Here is a 20,382-nt window from a genome sequence, read left to right as displayed (position 1 = left end):
CCTTTCGACAATGGTCAAGCACTAAAGAAAAATGAATGTGGTACGTAGAATCTATGCAAGGCAATCGAGAGTTAAGTACAAACTTATGGTTTTGGTGATGCACTGAAGCATCACGTATGAACACGGATGTCTGAAAAGCTTTGTTTATTATCAGTTTTTGTGTAAGGTGACAAATTATTTGAATATAGATGAATTATGGAAACAGTTTTTTTGTGAGTTATTTTAAGGTAGCTTTCTTAAAGTCCTCGCCCTTCTACAATCAGAAATGAAGTCAGCAGTTAAATACATGGCACTAAAGAGCAGGATGACAACTTCAAGAGAAAACAAGATGGTGATCGGGATATTCGGAAAAGAAGGTACCTGTCATTACATGGGAATGAGTAAAGACTTGGCATCTCACAATATATCAATCACTTAAAGTCATCCCACAACAAGAAAAAAACCTCAGCCTTCATTAGCTAGTCCTAAAATGAAAACATGAGGGAAACTATTAAACATACACGAGATGATGTATATAATTACACTAGTATTATAAATAACTCATGTAGTCTATGGTAAAATTACTAGGGATGGAAGAGCTGACCATTACCTAACTTCAGGAGGTGAAATTCCAGTATCACTGAGACAAACACATAAATGTAAAAACAGATAAAAACTATTCTTAGCTTTCAGAATTGTTTGTTCCTCCTTCATGGGGGAAATGGGGATATGTTTTGGAAAGTAACGCACCACAATGAAAGGGACCCACTAATACTAATGCCAATGGGGAATAAAGATATGCATCAACATGTTCAGATTCCAATGACATTGTTATAGAAACTTCTAAACAAAAGAAAATCCCACTATCAGTTGGTAATGAGTGATTTTAATATAAACTAAATAATTCTGAAACATCTGTGAGAGGACGTGAAGAGATACAATTAAAATTTTACATGGGATCAATTGAAAATAGTAAAAGTACAAAGAAAATGTCACATTTTATGAGCAAAGACAGCAGACAAGACAAACAACAGAGACATAAGATTTCATTAGAAGCTGCACAGATCAAGAAATAAATGAGAACGCAACTAAATAAGCAAACAATAACATTCTGGAAATAATGCCACATGAAGTGTGTAAAGCCATTTGAGTATGAAGAAAGGGAATGTGCCAGGAGGTGGCTGTCTTTTGACAGAAATAATTGAGGTGGGACGAAAACTATTTGAAAAATTATCAAACAAGAAACAAACAAAAGTTGCTACGTTAATGTAATTGAGTTCGCAGCAAATAACTATGGTACCAACACACCAATATGCAACCAAGTAAAGATGCAAGAAATTTACTCCAGCAAACACTACATACAGTGCTTACGGTTTCAAAAATACAACCTCTAATGGGCTTACAAAATTCATCACATTACTAAAAAATAGTAATTCTGTAGGCTATGATAGTGTTTCTATTGTTGTTTTAATGTTTTATACTGACTTGTTAAGGCTATCTCTAATCTATGTTTGCAGCTGATCAATGTGCAGACTTCTTGAAAGACTTAAATATGTATTAGAAACTCCAATTTATGAAACTGGAGATAAGAAAACCATCTGTAATTACCGACTCATTTCACTCATTCCAGTCTTTTATTGAGAAGATGGGTTATGACAGAATACTGACTCATTTTCTAAATGGAACTTGTCAACTACCTTTCAGTTTTCTTTTCATGAGGGATTCTCCACAGGAAAAGCAATACCATACAAAACTGAGTTCTGGCAGAGCCAAACAAGAAAAACAGAAAGCAAATTGTCTCAATGAGGGACTGTGTCATACTAAATAGGGGGAGGCTGCATGTGGTTTGCATTACCAGATTCGAGTTACAGCCTGGATGACATGGACTTTTTAGATTATAACCACTCAAAAACTATAGGGTTGCTCTGTGAACATGGACAGTTGCACGTTGAGAATTAGTAGGAGAGAAGGAATAATAGATATAAGTATCAGAGAACAAACTGTAGTGAATGATGATTTTATGATTGTAGTGAAAATGAAATTGAGGTGAGGTGATTAGATAGTCAGGTGATGGATGATCAATGGGCCATGAGCCATGAGCCATGGTAAATGAGCCAAAGACTTTCTTCACTCGATTCCAAGAAATAAGAATAGACTGAGAAGATTACCTAACAATAGGTGAGTAGATGAAATTAGAAAACATGCAGGAGTGACATGGATGTGCAAAACTTAAGACAATAATGCATGGAGGAAAGTGAAGAAAGCATTTATATAGCAGGAGAAGCCAAATGGTGAATAGTGATGAAGAAGAAGAAGAAGAAGAAGAAGAAGAAGAAGAAGAAGAAATGATGATCACGATGATCCCTTCCTCTCAGTTTACTGCACTGTCAGTACAGATTAATGAAAGTACTGTGATTACTTTGTGGATTTCGCACTGCTACCTACAGACTCATGGTCACTGAAATTTGGAAATTCCATAAAACTTGATAGGAGATATTTTTACAAATATGTTAAAGTAAAGGTCATCACTAATAATTACTGCATACAAAAACACAGATACTTTTACAGTACATATGGAGATTTCCTTACTTATTTTGAGAAGAAACAATTTGTTAAAGGACTAGTTAGTAAATAATCTTTAGGATTCAGTTTTTAATCTGCAGTGACTCTGTTATCATAAATATAGAATCATGATTTTACTGAAAGTGTACACAAATTTATCAACTTCTACATTTGGTAAAGGATTTCATATTATCATTATTACAGATGTAGTGCCTCCAACCATGAACATTTTGGTGTAATTATTTTCACATAAGGCCATTAGTTCGGGAGATATCAGGATTGGAAGATATGGTAATTTCAATACTATGCAAAAATACATGTGTCTAAACTAAAAACCAACAACTTACTTAGCTTTGTAAACTAATTATTCATGATTATCTCAGAGTTCTGTAATTCAAACATTTTAATTAATTAACACACCATTTCAAGATACCAGCCATTTTACTACCTTGTAATACTTCAATGTTTTGCAGAAATACAAGGACACCAACATTGGGTACATAAAGTAAATAGTCCTAGACATCCAGGTCAGTTACCTTTGTCATTCTCTCTTTTGTATCACTAATTATTGTAGAATTCTCTAGCAAATCACTAAAATCACTAAGTGACGCATTGCTGCCAAAGTGTGAGACTATAAACCCGGGATAGCAGGGCTCAGATTGTGAATACATGAGAGTACAGACTAAGTCGGTAGTAGTGGTAAAGCCTATGTGAAGTATACCACACTGGCGTACTACCTGAACTGTCAAGAACTATGTTAATGTAATGACAAAGGCGGATGAGCAAAATTAAGAACTGAACCTTCAATTTCACACTTATGTGTAAATGAGCAGTGAACAATTATGGTGTACATATTTCAAGACTGTGTTAAAAAATAGAATTTGGCACCATAAAGTTATAAATGTTGTGGGAGTAAATGCTCATGCATAACACCACCTTGTAATAAAGTTTTTTATTTAACAAGCAAACAGTTTCATATTTGCATGCATTTTTCACTATTGAGAATTTTAGATTCACTGTCTACATAGACATATGGAGAAGTCTGATACAGTAAGGTATGCACATAACAAAAATACACTAATGGCCATTAAAATTGCTACACCACGACGATGACATGCTACAGACACGAAAGTTAACCGACAGGAAGAAGATGCTGTGATATGCAAATGATTAGCTTTTCAGAGCATTCACACAAGGTTGGTGCCAGTGGCGGCACCTACAACGCGCTGACATGAGGAAAGTTTCCAACCAATTTCTCATACACAAACAGCAGTTGACTAGCGTTGCCTGGTGAAACGTTGTTGTGATGCCTCGTGTAAGGAGGAGAAATGCGTACCATTACGTTTACGACTTTGATAAAGATCGGATTGTAGCCTATCGTGATTGCAGTTTATCGTATCGCGACATTGCTGCTCGCATTGGTCGAGAGCCAATGACTGTTAGCAGAATATGGAATTGGTGGGTTCAGGAGGGTATATATAACGCCGTGCTGGATCCCAACAGCCTCGTGTCACTAGCAGTTGAGATGACAGGCATCTTATCCGCATGGCTGTAACGGATCGTGCAGCCACGTCTCGATCCCTGAGTCAACAGATGGGGACGTTTGCAGGACAACAACCATCTGCACGAACAGTCAGATGATGTTTGCAGCAGTAAGGACTATCAGCTTGGAGACCATGGCTGCGGTTACCCTTGACACTGTATCACAGACAGGAGCACCTGCGATGGTGTCCTCAACGATGAACCTGGGTGCACGAATGGTAAAATGTCATTTTTTCGGATGAATCCAGGTTCTGTTTACAGCATCATGATGGACGATCCGTGTTTGGCGACATCGCGCTGAACACACATCGGAAGCGTGTATTCGTCATCGCCATACTAGCGTATCACCCAACGTGATGGTATGGGGTGCCATTGGTTAAACATCACTGTCACCTCTTGTTCGCAGTGACAGCACTTTGAACAGTGGACGTTACATTTCAGATGTGTTACGACCCGTGCCTCTACCCTTCATTCGATTCCTGCGAAACCCTACATTTCAGCAGGATAATGCACGACCGCATGTTGCAGGTCCTTCACGGGCCTTTGTGGATACAGAAAATGTTTGACTGCTGCCCTGGCCAGCGCATTCTCCAGATCTCTCACCAATTGAAAATGTCTGGTCAATGGTGGCTGAGCAACTGGCTCGTCACAATACGCCAGTCACTACTCTTGATCAACTGTGGTATCGTGTTGAAGCCGCATGGGCAGCTGTACCTGTATACGCCATCCAAGCTCTGTTTGACTCAATGCCCAGGCGTATCAAGGCCGTTATTACAGCCAGAGGTGGTTGTTCTGGGTACTGATTTCTCAGGATCTATGCACCTAAATTGCATGAAAATGTAATCACATGTCAGTTCTAGTATAATATATTTGTCCAATGAATACCAGTTTATCATCTGCATTTCTACTCGGTGTAGCAATTTTAATGGCCAGTAGTGTATTTTCAAACTCAGCAGCCAAAACATATTTTAGATTATTTATTTAATAAGCAAATGAAAACAAAAACTAAATATTGAGTAATTATGTTAAATAATACTAATACACACTTATAAAGCTTCTATAATTTTTTTATCAGTGCAAAGCTGAGGTGCTTGTCTAGATATTAGTCCCAATTACAAACATTATTATTTTTAGGTTGGCTCTAAATTTTGCAATGGGGAAACGTGACTGAAATCAACAGTGCACTGGCAAGCACCAGTCCTACATACAGTAGGTTTCTTTGATACACTACAATTCTATGACTTACGAGGTGAAACTGATCTTTGTTTCTATTATTCTGTTTGTGCAGTTCAGAATTTACATAATTTTAGGCAGTAGACAGTACGCAAGTATTACTGACGAATTTGCTAATTAAGCATATTTATTGCAAATATATTTGTAGCCAGTGCCACTCTATAGGAAATGACTTGTCAACAGCAAGGACACTACAGGGAGAGCTGTAACCGAGCCGGATCAAGATTGGGGAGGGGGGGTGACTGATGTGAAAATGATAAAGGAAGTATTCAGAATAAATCATACCTGATTTATGGAAACCAAAGGAAAGCTAAATCTAGACTATGAGACAAGGATTTCAACCTTGTTTCTTCCCAATGAGACTAAGGGGCGCTCAAAAAGAAACGTGCCAGAGGCATAATTACAGAAACCAGTACCTGTATTTTAGCAGTATTAAACCCAGCTGTTGAGACACTTGTTCCACAGTGACACAAGGCAGCGAATGGCTGTCTCATAAAATTCCTGGGGCTGCGATGTGAACATGTCCCGCATGTACAACTGGACATCGTCGTCCAAGGTGAATCGTTTGCCCCTCAGAGCCTTATTAAGGGGACCAAAAATGGCGTAATTACAGGGAGAGAGGTCCAGACTGTATGGAGGGTGGCCGAGAACCTCCCATTTGAATTTCTGCAGGAGTGCCGCGACTGTGTTGGCCGTATGAGGCTTTGCATTATCATGGAGCAGAATAACCCCACGGGTGAGATTGCTTGATGGTTTTGATTTGATCGCTTGCCAAACAGCGATCAAGGTTTGCGAGTAACACTAGGCATTCACTGTTGTCCCATGCTGCAGGAAGTAAATCAGAAGGGTTCCATCTTGGTCAAAGATGAATATCAGCATAACCTTTCCTGCACTCATGTGGACGACGACGTCCAACTGTACATGCGGAACTGGTTCACATTGTAGCACCGGGAATTTTAAGAGAGAGCCATTCGGCGCCTCTGGTCACAGTGGGACAAATGTCTCAACAGCCAGGGTCAATACTTATAACATACAGGTACTGGTTTCTGTAATTATGCCTCTGGCTCGTTTCTTTTTGAACGCCCCTTATAGAACAGCAGACTCTTTCTGAAACCCCCAGAAGACTAACATTGTTTAAATTGTTGTGCCACAGTTCTGTACACCACATAATCTGAAACTGTTAAAAAAAATTAAAAAAAACCCGTGTGTGTGTGTGTGTGTGTGTGTGTGTGTGTGTGTGTGTGTGTGTGTGTCTACAATACAGCTATTTATAAAAGTAATCTATTTTTGTTACATTTTCCACATGTGGATGAATTAAACATACATAATGAATCTGCTTTTCAAATGCAAATAATTAAAAGTGAGAGACATCCAACCATTGCTGAATGCTATGTGATTTATCTGTGAGGATATAAATCAGTATTTTGTTACATTGATGAAACAGAAAATAGAGGATGATGTACACTTACCAACAGTGGGTCACCATCAAGTGGATCCATATTATCAGAAAAAAATCTGCAAAATAAATTCATTTCTTTAGACAATGAAAGCAACAACAGAATAATGCAATTCTGTCAAATAAATGTAAGACTGGAGACCATAGCAGTTATGTGATATAAATTGTTTATGGTGTACAGTAACAAGCCACAGGTTTTGGTTCACTTTATTGAAAAAGTACCATTATTGGTTTCAAATTGATACAATTCATCATAAATGGCTTGCATGCTTTTGTCAAAATACATAACATTGAAATTTAAGTTCTTCATGGTGGCATCCTTGTATAAAATTTTCTCAGTGTTCAGATACATCAAATCGGAGTTAGAACTCAAGACTTCAAAGATTAACACCATGTTCTTCATCAGGAGATGACAGACAGCTGAGAAGAAAGTGTGTACCTTTTAGAGTGGCATTCTGGCTTGTGGCTGGAATTGCCATCTAGAGGACAGGATTCCCACACACAAAAGCAGGAAATCAGTAATATAGCTGGTCCCCTCCCCCCACCAGTGTGATTGTAGGATGAAATGTGAATGGAGACAATCCCCCACATAGCATCCTCCCTTAAAAGTCATGGTTTTTGGCTGCATTTCTTTGATGGCTCAAGTTCATGTCCCCAGGCACCACTCAGATTATAACCACCATCTTTACTAAAAATTGTTACTGAAATCAAACAATGGAAAATTCAGGATGGAATGTAACAATATTATGGTCAGGATAGTGACTACTCACCATATAGCGGAGACGTTGAGTTGCAGATAGGCACAACGAAAAGACTGTTACAAAATCAGCTTCCAGCCAACAGGGCCTTTGTCAAAAATAGACCCCCCCCCCCCCCCCCACACACACACACACACACACACACACACACACACACACACACACACACACACACACACACAAAATCACAGTCTCTGGCAGTTGAAGCTCCACCAATTGTTATTGCACATGTGAATTTCTATTTCATTATAGAATCCCAGTAACTTGCCGCACACGAGAGGGCCTTCATTTCCTTACAGTTGATCTCTAACCCTTCCATAAGGCTATGTTCCAGTATCGCTACTCTCTCAAGATTTCTGTACTTGATGTGCCATTTATGTTCAGCACAGAACTTGGCTACAATACGGATTGTCTGCCCTACGTAATTTTTGCTACATTCACATAGTACATGCCAGCTATTATGAAATACAGACTCATTCTCACTGGATTCAGCAAATCTTTTGGATCTCACAGACATTATAAAACTGGTCTAATACCACATTTACATAGTATGTATCCAATTGTGCTCAAGATCACTCAACACAATGGAATGAGTGCTGTGGTTGGTCTTCTTCCATTGGCCGGGTAGGTTTGCACCAACAAATGCAGCTCTAATTTGATGTGGTTTGTACCTTTTTCTTCTGAACACATTCTTTAGGTGGCCCAATACAGATCCCAGATGATCATGGTCTGAAACTGTCTGTGCACTGTATAACAAAGTGCTCAGGACAGAATGCTTTTGAGCTGTATGGGGGAAGTTGTGCTTATTTAAATAATGATCTGGGTGAGACAGCTTAAGTATACAATGACCCAGGCATCCATCCAATTAACATTCAACCAACACATCCAAAAACGACAATCTGCCTTCCGTTTCCACTTCCATTGAAAATTTGGTGCTTGGATGTATGCCTTTCATGTGATTACTGCAGAAATGCCTCCATTCTATGAGGCTTGTCCACATACCTATAAAAACAAGTTGGACATAGAGGAGCAGATTGTACAGCCTGATCTTCAAAACCTTCAATGAAGAAATTTGCAACAACTGGCAACAATGGTGGCCATAGCTGTAGTATCAGTCATTATGTAATAATTTGCAATATATAGAAAGCAAGAGGCTGTCAAGACATATTTTAAAAAGTTTGGTAATGGCTGGTGAAAAATAGCCAGCTAGCAGCTCCAAATCATCTACTATTGTTACTTTTGCACATAAAGTCAACACGTCTAGGCTAACCACTTGCTGGGCCATTATGTTGTGATGAAGCAGTACAGAGTCCACATTTCCTCAGCCATGTGGCAGGGCCACTTGCCTGTCATACCACACTCAGGAAGTGCATGCTCACATGAGGGTGAGTCCAAAACATGATAGCCGTATGCTTCCACACCACATACAAAGTGATTGCTAGGGATCAAATGCTGCTCACAGGGGTACATCAAGCAGATACAGTGCTCTACAAATAACGTAACTTAGAGATGCCAATTGTTGGAAGGTAAAAAGTGCTGAGTTTTTCTGTCACATTCCTTCACAGTGTTCTCAATAATGGTTGTACCTATGCATAACCATTCATTTTTCATGTTCTTCAGTTATAAATGACGCCACTGGACTACTTGGAAATGCAATCAGTCTGAAAAGGAGATTGCTTACAAATCACTCACATCACTCATTCTAGAATACTTCTCAAGTGCGTAGGATCCGAACAAAATTGGAAGAACAGGGGATACTGCATGTATACAGAGAAGGGCAGCACAGATGGTCACAGTTTGTTCAAACAGTAGACCGTGTCACTGAGATGCTGAAGAAACCGAGCTGGCAGACACTTTTGTTTATTTGTTCATTTATTTTGTCCTTTGAATCATTTTTGTACAAGACATGCACATGGTGGTGCACAAACATACAACTGATATTGGACAATTCATAGCACGATGTGATAGTCTGATGACATAACGAGATGTGATGGGAATATACAAACATGATTTTATGTAGTTATTAAGTATTTTCATTCCATTTCTTTCTCACATATATACAAAACACAGTAATGTACACTCTCGATGCACGTGACTTCAGAGATCACGCGTCCATACAATCCACAAGCTCGCTTATAAAGGCCACCGGGGTCAGTCTCAGTGGCGCGCTCTGGTGAGCCGTCAGCGAAACAGTATTATTTAAGTGATTGCAAACGAGTGCTCGACCTACTCTCTAACCTGTGTTACTGTTGTTCAGTCAATGTGTTCAGAGCTAAACATAACTTGTACTTCACTGTACCTTACATGTAGCTTCATAAAATACTATGTTCCATAAATCAATTTTGTTCTTGCTATGGCAAACTTGGTGACAAGTGAGGGTTACATTTTCTACGCATGTTAGTGTCAGTGCTAAGTCACCAGGCAAACATCCCGATGGAAGAAATACTCCAATATATCATTGCCCAGCAGCAAGTTTCCTTGAACAACAGCAGGCTCTCACCAACGCTCAAAACAAGTGACATCTGCCTGTTCGCAGTGGGTTACTCTCCCATCAGTGCAACTGTTGCCCTTCCCGGTGTTTGATGAATCAGCTGAAAATTGGAACTCTACTAAAAACGGTTACACCAATATTTCCAAGTTTTTTTATGTGGGCAATACAAATTGGTGTAGGCTTCCTTTCTTTCCTGGCTTTCACCGCGAATTTATCAGCTGTTATGGCAACTTGTGTCTTTGCAGGAACTGGTCAGCTTATCATCTGATGAAATGTGCAACTTCTCTCAACATGTAACTGTGACAGAACGCATATCACTGCAGCACGCATAGTATTTTACCACTGTCAGAAATGCACAAACCAATCTTACACACTTGGGCATCAGAATTACAAGGATCGAGCCATCATTGTAAATTTGTCACTAGTAACCATCTCGAATCCTTTTCAGATCACATGTGTGATATATTCCCTGATAGGGAAGTCCATTGAAAAGCACTTCACTGTGCGAATCTGATGTTTACAGCTGTGCTCAATATGGCACAGCCCTTTGAAGTGTCAGGGGCTGCAGGCAATCAGACTGCTGTGTGGGGAGAGGTATCTGAAGTTTCTCACTCAACCCACGTTAGGCACGCTGCAAGTGTTCGGGATGACAAGGAAGCCGTTGCAGCAGTACAACCTTCGACTCAACATTGCATAGGGCAGCGTCGGTTATGGTCACAGTAGCAACGGGCCACGTCGCAACAACGGCCACGTGACCCCCCCCCCCCCCTTTCGCCTTGCCCGTCATGCTCTGTCCAACACAAGCTGGCTGTATGCTGTAAGCATTGGCCTGTTTGCAATAAGTGTCAAAAGAAAGTCCACATTGCACTGATGTGTAACTCCCCTTCAAACGTGGCAGACACAGTGGTACCGATGGACACAAACAGTATCTCTACGATGACTGTTTCCCTACACAAATTTTTATTGACTTGTGTGTGTTTAATACACAGCTAAAAATGCAAGTGGACACAGAAACTGCAGTGACTTTAGTAAAAACAGAAACGTATGTGGACTTGGGCTCCCCTCCCCTCACACAAATTTACAGGATTGGTTAGCTACAATAAACAGTAGATACTGACCCTAGATCAGTTCTCTGTTCCTGTCTCTTAAAAATCAGTTGTTTACCCTCCCACTTTCCTTGTTGTGGATCATTCCCATACCACAGACCTGTCTTGGTTAGATGTGTTTCACACTTTCAGTTTCTCCACTGCCAGTGAGATAAATTTAGTGTCAGGATCAAGTTCCGTACCAGCAACTCGAGTCCCTCTGTTGTGAGTTTTTGTCCCTGTTTTCCCCTGGGCTTGGTTATGCTACTGGTTTCCAGGCTCATATTATCATGAAAGAGCCTGCCCACTCTCATTTATTATTTTGGGCATGGCAGGTGCCTGTTGCTTTGTGTGACTGTGTCAAGGCCAAATTAGACCACTTGACATCACTCAATGTAATTCGGCCTATTTCTTCCAGTGAATGGGCTACACCAGTGGACACTGTTAAGAAGCCAAAGAATAAGCTTCACCTCTGTGGCAACCTGAGTTTCATGATTAATGCACAGTCCATGATAAGACACATATCCTTAACCCCGCCATGACAAGCTGCTCACAAAATTACAAGGTAGCCACTACTTTTGCAAGATTGATTTGCCAGAAGAGTACCACCAGCTCCCCTTGGATGAGGCCATCAAAACTTGCCTTTTGGTATCACTAGTATGCCCACAATTTTTCAGTGTTTTTTAGAACAGCTGACAGCCTCTGTGCCCAGCTGCATCAATTACCTCGACGATGTCACTGTTTTGAGTTCTTCCACTGAAGACCACCTTCGAAATCTCCAACCGTCATTTTCTGTTTTGCAGTCTGTGGGTCTCAAGTGCAGTCTTGCCAAATCTCAATTTTTTCAGCAGTCAATTGAGCACCTAAGTTTTGAGGTTACCTGTACAGGGGTCACACCGTTGCATCGCCACGTCGACACAATTGTTGCCTTGCCATGGCCGATCTCCATTAAGGAACTGCAGGTGTTTCTCAATAAAGTAGCACACTACTGTAAGTTTTTATCCAATTGCATCCACTGTTGCTCAGTTTCTGCAAGTGCATTTATGTGTGTGAATTTTTTTTTCCTGGTCCCCCAGCTTGTGACCAAGCAGTCACTTTGCTTAAACCTAAGCTCCAATTCGCCCCACGTCTGAGCACTTTTCAGCCGGGTCAACATTTCGGATGGCTACAGATGCCTCTCAGAATGGGTTCGGTGCGGTGCTGGCATACAAACACGCTGACCGGTCTGAACAACCCATTGCTTACACTTCTAAGACTCTAATTCCCCCTGAGCAGGGATATTTTCAGATTGAAAAGGAAGCTTTAGTGATTGTGTTTGCCCTCAAGAAATTTCATGTCCCCTTGTATAGTTCTAAGTTCCATTTAATCATGAATCATAAGCCTTTAGTTGCTCTTTCTAACTCTTCGGCTTCCTTGTCGGACAAGGCAGTGCATCGTTTGCAACTGGTGGGCTCTCTTCCTCTCTCGTTTATCATTATCAGATCCATTACCGGCTGACGGTGCAACATGCCAGTGACTACGCCTTATATTGCCTTCAGATCAGGCAGGACACTGCATTCAATCAGGATGAGTTTCTTTGTTTCTATTTAGAAAGCAGAGAGACCTTTAATGATACCATATGACTTCCCAGCGGACACAGATGCAAAGGCACTAAAAGACGCAATATTCGTGCAGAACCCTGAAGATGAACTAACTAAGGAAAGCTTCGAAACCGGCTTTACAGTATGATTCAGGACAGGACTAAGTGGAAGAAAACTGGTCCATTAAGATATTGAAGTGAGCCCTGAGGTTAGAAAACTCTCATGAAGCGACAAAAAGTATATCTTGGGTTTTGTTCACTTTCAGTGAAAGACTATCTAGTAGTGGGGCAGCGTGTTCCATGCCAACATTTGGCAAGACATTGCAATAAACAAGTAGTAATTTGTGGACATTGTGGGGAAGAAAGTCATATCATGAAAAAGCTGTAATAAAACCAAACAAGTGGCAGTATACGTGCCACGTAAATATAGAGGTAAAAAATGCACAGGGAACAGAAATGAATGTCACACATATCAAACCCTCCTAACAAGGCAGATTTTAAAAATGGGTTGTGGGTAGGCAGAAGCAATGAGGACTAATGACACATCATGTGCCATCTTCGTAAGAAACATAATCACCATCGAGGAGGAGGAGGAAAGGAATTTCTGGCAAGAAGTGAGCAGTAAGAATTGTAGAACAGAGCATGCGACACATACCGAAGTAGAGCATCATGCACCTACTAAAAAGCAGGAAAGAAGTTTTTGGCAATAATTCAGAACTATGTGGTATAACAGAGAACAAGATCAGAGTGACATATGACATAGGCAAATAGGATTTGGTGACACAAACTAGTCAGTCGTCTGCACTCGTGACAGGCAGACATTCCGTTACTTCAACCAGCTGCAGCTGCACACAGTGGGGTCTGTTCCAGAGAGCCCACCACTGCCGATGTCTCTTCTTGTATTGTAGACGGTCCGGTTCGTGCCACAGCGGGATTGCTGCCTGGCAGATCACTGTCTGGGGCCCCTGTCTCTCGCCCCACTGCTCAGCTGCCATTGCTGGTGCAGACCCTCCCCCACCTTTGCACCTGAAACTGCAGCCGCCACCACCTCCATTGCCAAGTCCTGTGCAGCTGTCGTCTCCAGCAGCCCCATGGATGCCTCCAGCACTGACCGCTGACCTCAGCGAGGACATCCCTATCTAGACGCCTTCCCTGGTTCTGCCCTATGGACTCTCACAATAGGGAGGATGGCACACCAACCCGCCACCTCATCACTTCTATTCCTACTCACCAGTGACTGCCAACCACATGGTGCAGCAGCAGCAGTCGTTCGGCATGTTGGACGTCAGTGCTATCATTCATGTCTTCCGTGACTTGTAATCTCAGAGTGGCTTGTGGGATCAGTGTACTCCCCCCGCCCCCCACGGTACCAATGATTTTTCGGTATTTGGTACCAGTGGTTTTTTTGGTACCATGCATTTCTTCTGTACCATGCATTTTTTTTTGTACCATGCATTTTTCTGTGCCTAGTGTATGTATGTAGTTTTGCAGCTCCCCAGAAGGGTGGACTGATGTTCCTTCACTCATGATGTGCGCAATTTGTGAGATTGCGCATCCATACAGTTCACAAGCCTGCTTATAGAGGCCACCTGGGTCAGCACCTTTTGCACTCTGGCAAGCCACCAAGGAAACAGTATTATTTAATCTATCGCAAAAGAATGGTAAGTCTATTCTATAACCTGTGTTTATTCTTGCTGTAGGACACATGCCTGGTTGCATAATTGAATTAGATTATTCAATTATGCAACCAGGCATGTGTGATATAGCAAGAATAAACACAATTTATGGAACATAATACTTTATAGAGCAGCACATAAAGGTAAGAAATACAGGTTGTGCGTAGCACTGAACACATTGATTGACTGGACAATAGTAATACAGGTTATAGAATAGACTGAGCACTCTTTTGCGACTGATTAAATAATACTGTTTCCTTGGTGGCTCGCCAAACAATCCGCATATTTTTAGATGGTATAAACACAAAAACTTTTTACATATATTTTACATTAATGTTTATTTCTTGTATAAAATTCATTCCTACAACTGGTTTCATATTTATTTTCACACATATGGGCCAAAATTCAAATACTGTGTAAAAGCAATGATTAAACAGGAAGGTTTTCATAGTCATATTACACAAAGGCAGAGACTTCCTGTTCCTTAGTTCTGGTGGGAGACAGTTTTATACTTGGATGCCTTGGTTAAGTGGTGAGTTATTGAAAATGGAGATACACATACTTCGAACACAGTTTCATTTTTCGTCTTGTACTATGATCATGAACATTCACATTTTTATTTAATTTAGTAGTACTACTTTTTACAAACTTACATGTTTCTAATAAGTAGAGATTGCCAAGAGGAAGATGAGCAAACTTTGGGAAAGCCTACTTACAATGTTTTGAGAACCATCGTTAACTGAGAACTCAACAAATACTCTGTAACTTCATATGAACCACTCACAAAGGGATCATGAGAACAAGATAGATTAATTACAGCATGTACAGTGGCCTTTAAATCATTCTTCTCATGCTCCTTACATAAATAACTGGTACCATGGGACAAACGCTTTGTCATGCACTTCACAGTGGTTTTTAGACTAAACACCAGATGCAGATGAAAACATGCCCATTTGAAAGAGAGACACACACAAATTGAAGCAGATGCTCCAGAGGCTGCATGCCAGCAGGTGTATCATATTCATTTGCTCCATGTGCAACTCTCATGAGGTTGAGAGCTACATACCTTTTTCACAACCTGAGCAACACAACAATGTTGCACTGCAATGCAACTAAACATTCTGACAAATGGCACTGCCCTTTAACCCACTGCATGGAACAATGTATCACAGGACCACAACTTCGCAATGTTCTCAGAGATGTTTTACTACCAGCATCATATAGCGTGCATGTATAGCTTACAGAATGCAACGGTACTGGAGTACGCCTTACTAAAACACAGCAGTTTTAGTGGAACAGGACAATGTCCATCAACAGAAGAAAGAAAGAAATAGATAGATAGATAGATAGATAGATAGATAGATAGATAGACAGAGAGAGAGAGAGAGAGAGAGAGAATGTAAGGTGACACAGGACTACTATATTTTTATATGCTCATTAGATAACTGGTTGTAAATTAATAATTACTACAGTTATGGTAAATAAATTGCTGCTTTTATTCAGCATGTTGTGATGTAACATATCACTTTGGAAAAGTGAGGTATAGCGAAATGTTTACAGTGCCAACAAATGATGATCGGGACCCACAGAAGAGTTTTTCTTTTAATTACACCATTTAGAAGGGCACACTGTTCAGAAATTTGTTGATTCTATTTTTGCATGTAATCTGATGTGGATGGACATTGCGCATCTTCAAGACTGGGTGACGACGACAGTTTTTTGTTAAGCTTTGAGGTACCTGCTGATTAAAAGGTTACTCCATGCTTTGACATCCTGACCAGGTGATGCTGCCGTGGAAAGAGAGACGAGACATTATCAGCTGTCATTAAAATTGTATCAAACTGTAATTATGTCAGACAGAACAAATATAATACTCTAATGTATGGCTGAGCAATTTGCGGCCCACAGACCCATTGCATAAAAGAAATTCAGAGAGAGAGAGAGAGAGAGAGAGAGAGAGAGAGAGAGAGAGAGAGAGAGAGAGAGGAATTTGCACAGTACTTTGCCTTGGACACATTTTCAGATATTTTCACCAATGCTCAGCTTGTCTCGGGTTTGCAGTTCATGATGCAGACCAGTGAAAATTTTTCTTATACTGTGTTTGCACAATGCCATTTCGCCATCACTGGATTTCAACAAAGAGAAACAGTTTCTCTGTCTTAAAGAAAAGTTATGACCCATGCGTTCAAATGGATGCGGAGATTGGGGGAAACAGTTTACTACATTAAGGAGGTGCAGGGAGAAGTGTTTTCACCTCTATATCAGTGTTGACACACACACACACACACACACACACACACACACACACACACACACGTTATTTACTGCTTTCTGCCTACGTCTGTGCTACATGCTGACAGATCGTAGACATTGGTAGTTGGTGACAATGGCACAAAATTTACCAACTACTTGTGAAATGTGCCGATTTGAATAATGGAAGTTGGGACCATAATCTCATGAGCAATCTATTGGATTGGTGCACAAGTTCGTAATGTTTTTCCATAAGTTTAATAAACACAACAGAAATACATAAAAGAGACTTTAGTCATCAATAATATATTCTCCTTCACTGTTTACAATGCTGGGGTAATTTTTGGATTCTGCAACTGTAGAAATCACATGGTTTTGACATGAAGAACTCGTCAAGCCATGTTCAGAGAGCATTTTCTTCCAGAAAGGAAGCTCCTTGAAGGTCGTTCGATAGAGTGTGGAAAAGGTGAAAATCAAATGGCGCAATATCAGGTGTATGAGTTGGGTGTGGAAGTTCTTCCCAACCCAACTCCTGTGTGGTGTTTCATGTTACTCTAGCAGAATGCAGGCGTGTGTTATCACGGAGCAGCATCACTTCACACAGTCTTTCAGATCATTGTTCTTGGATTGCGTCTGCAAGACGTCTCAGTTTCCAGACGCAGACGTCTCAGTTTGCAGACGCAGACGTCTCAGTTTGCAGACGCAGACGTCTCAGTTTGCAGACGCAGACGTCTCAGTTTGCAGACGCAGACGTCTCAGTTTGCAGACGTCTAAGTTGTTTACAATACATGTCTGCAGTGATGGTTACACCTAGGGGAAGCAATTCGCAGTACACTACATCATCGCTGTTCCACCAGATGCATAACATTATCTTTTGTAGATGGGTGCAAGTACTTTTTTTGGGTTCAAACATTTCTTTCTTTTCCTTATGGTAGCACAAAAACAACACTTCTCAGTAACAAGACAGGACAGGAATGGTCGGTTTTGCTCACAAGCCAACTGATGACGAGCAAGCAAAGATGCATTTAGGCTACCCGCTGATTTCTGTGATTTGAGCTTAGAGCATGTGGTACCCATACACCCAATTTTGGAAGCTTCCCAATAGCTAGCAAATGTCACAAAATGGTGGAACGATCAAAGCTCATCACATCTGCCAGCTCTCAAATAGAATGATGTGGATCTTGTGGATTAATGCTTTGAAACAATCTTCATGAAACCTCGAAAGTCTTCCTGAAAGCGAAGAGTCACTAATGTCAAAATGATCCACCAGAAAACCATTTTCTTGCCATGCTCTGTCCAATGGCATTATCCTCATACACAGAGCAAATATCTCTGGCTGCCTCCACTACTGTCAGCCCTCTACTGAACCCAAACAGAATGATATGTCAGAAATGCTCTGATTTCTCAACTTGGTACACCATCTTCTAGCCTCCACAGGAATGACAATATGTAAACTCAAATAGCAACAGTGAACTACAAATAAATTATGACAACTGATAAATCCATAGCAACTGAAATACCAACTTGCAAAACAAAAATGCTGTGAACTTATGCACCAACCTAATAGTTATCTGTTGTTGGTCCATCTGTAAGGTTCTGTGCTAGTTGTTTGTTAATTTCGTGCAAATTTTCACATGCATCTTTACTAAATTTATTCGCAAACTGTATGGGGTTAAGAAGAGAAAAGTATGTGCTAAATGTCAACAATTCCAGGAAAAATGGATGAAGGATTATTTCTTCACCACGTACAAATATAAACCTGTCCGCTTGTCATGCAATGAATCACTATCGGTTGTGAAGGAATATAATATGGAAAGGTACCTTTCTACAAAACAAACTGCTCAAAACAGCTTATAGAGCAATTGCAGAAAGACAAAATTAAAATATTAATTTCCAATTTGGACAACCAACATTGGTTGCTGCACTCCTTACCTGTAGTATAGCCCAGATAATAAGGTACCACGTTGGGAGGATTTTTGGTTTTAAAGTCACCAAGTCCATAGTGTCCATCCACTATGTCGAAGAATTCAGAACATCCACTAACCAGAAGATTGTCAACTGCAGTTTCTAAGGACTATAACTGGTCATCAGATCCACAACAATGCCCCAGCAGCCGACAATGATCATGTCTGCAGCTCATCAACCTAAGCAATGGCCGCTTTAGCTGTGGACCCACTTACAACAACAATGTTCACCATAACATCGATCCACCTTCCCATCAGCATCATGACAGGGCAATCTTTGCAAGCATTGTTTGGTTAATTGTATTTAATCCAATCTGATTTTTATTTATTGTGTGGTGGTGGTGGTGGTGTATTTTGTGGAAGTAGGTTTGACAATCAGAGTTTTTTGGTTTTGTTCGACGAAGTTGTTATAGTACTACGGCAGTCAACAGCAGACCTCTTCATCTCCAAATAACTACTGCAGACTACCTCCTCCTGAATCTGTATACTGTATTTATTTGTTGGTCTCCCCCTACTATATTTACCCCCTCCCCTTCCCCAACACCTCCCTCCAATACTAAATTTGTGATTCCATGATGCCTCAATTTGTCCTATCAAGCAATTCCTTCTTTTGGTCAACGTGTGCCACAAATTTCTTGTCTCCCAATTATATTCAGTACCTCCTCATTAGTTATATGATCTACCCAACTAATCTTCAATTCTCTTTTTGTCTACGCTGTTTACCATCTGTGTTTCACTTCCATGCATGGCTTCACTCCAGGCAAGTACTTTCAGAAGAGAATTCTTAACACTTAAATCTATATTCAATGTTAACAAATTTCTCTTTTTCAGAAATGCTTTTCTTGTTTTCTTGCCATTGTCAGTCTACATTTTATATGCTCTCTACTACTACAGTTATTCTGCTGCCCAAACAGCAAAACTCATTTACCAATTTAATTGTCTCATTTCTTAATCTAATTCCATCAGCATCATTTGATTTAATTCGACTACATTCCATTATCCTTGTTTTACTTTGGCTTATATTCATCTTATATCGTTCTTTCAAGACAGTGTCCATTCCGTTCAACTGCCCTTCAAAGTCCTGTACTGTCTCTGACAGAATTACAATGACATCACAAACTTCAAAGTTTTTGTTTGTTATCCCTGAACCTTAATTCCTACTCTAAATTTTTCTTCTGTTTCCTTTACTGCTTGTTCAATGTACAGACTGAATATCTTCGGAGGGGGGGGGGGGGGGGGGGGTGTCTAGGCTACAACACTGCCTCATTTCCTTCTCAACCAATACTCCCCTTTCATGCCCCTCAATTCGTGTAGCTGCTGCCTGGTTTCCGTAAAAGTTGTAAATAGCTTTTCACTCCCTGTATTTTACTCCCACTACCTAAAGAATTTCAAAGAGAGTATTCCAGTCAACACTGTCAAAAGCTTTTTCAAAGTCTACATCCACGATAAGTCATAGGGTCAGTATTGCCTTGCGTGTTTCTACATTTCTCCGGAATCCAAAATGATCTTCCCCGAGGTTGGCTTCTATCAGTTTTTCCATTCTTCTAAAAATAATTCGTGTTAGTATTTTGCAACCATGATTTATTAAATTGATAGTTCTGTAATTTTCACATCCGTCAGCAAGCACCCCCCACCCCCCTTTTTTTAATGATTACATTCTTCATGAAGTCAGTGTGTGTTTCGCCTGACTCATACATCTTGCACACCAGATGGAAAAGTTTTTTCATGGCTGGCCCTCCCAAGACTATCAATAGTTCTGATGGAATGTCATCTACTCTTGAGGCCTTATTTCAACTTAGATCTTTCA

General features: G+C 40.4%; 1 protein-coding gene across 7 annotated transcripts in view; it reads right to left on the bottom strand.

Annotated features, from left to right (window-relative positions):
* LOC124795403 (cellular tumor antigen p53-like) overlaps nucleotides 1–20,382 on the bottom strand; it is a 145,763-nt gene that overhangs the window by 112,275 nt on the left and 13,106 nt on the right. For all 7 annotated transcript variants that reach the window (XM_047259423.1, XM_047259420.1, XM_047259418.1 and 4 more), the window contains exon 3: nucleotides 6,786–6,831. In XM_047259423.1, coding sequence (XP_047115379.1) covers nucleotides 6,786–6,831 — 46 coding nt within the window. The remainder of the gene's footprint in view (nucleotides 1–6,785; nucleotides 6,832–20,382) is intronic.

The sequence above is a fragment of the Schistocerca piceifrons genome, chromosome 4 (genome assembly GCF_021461385.2).
Source record: "Schistocerca piceifrons isolate TAMUIC-IGC-003096 chromosome 4, iqSchPice1.1, whole genome shotgun sequence".
Classification (NCBI taxonomy): domain Eukaryota; kingdom Metazoa; phylum Arthropoda; class Insecta; order Orthoptera; family Acrididae; genus Schistocerca; species Schistocerca piceifrons.
This window is presented reverse-complemented; position numbering and strand designations above follow the sequence as displayed.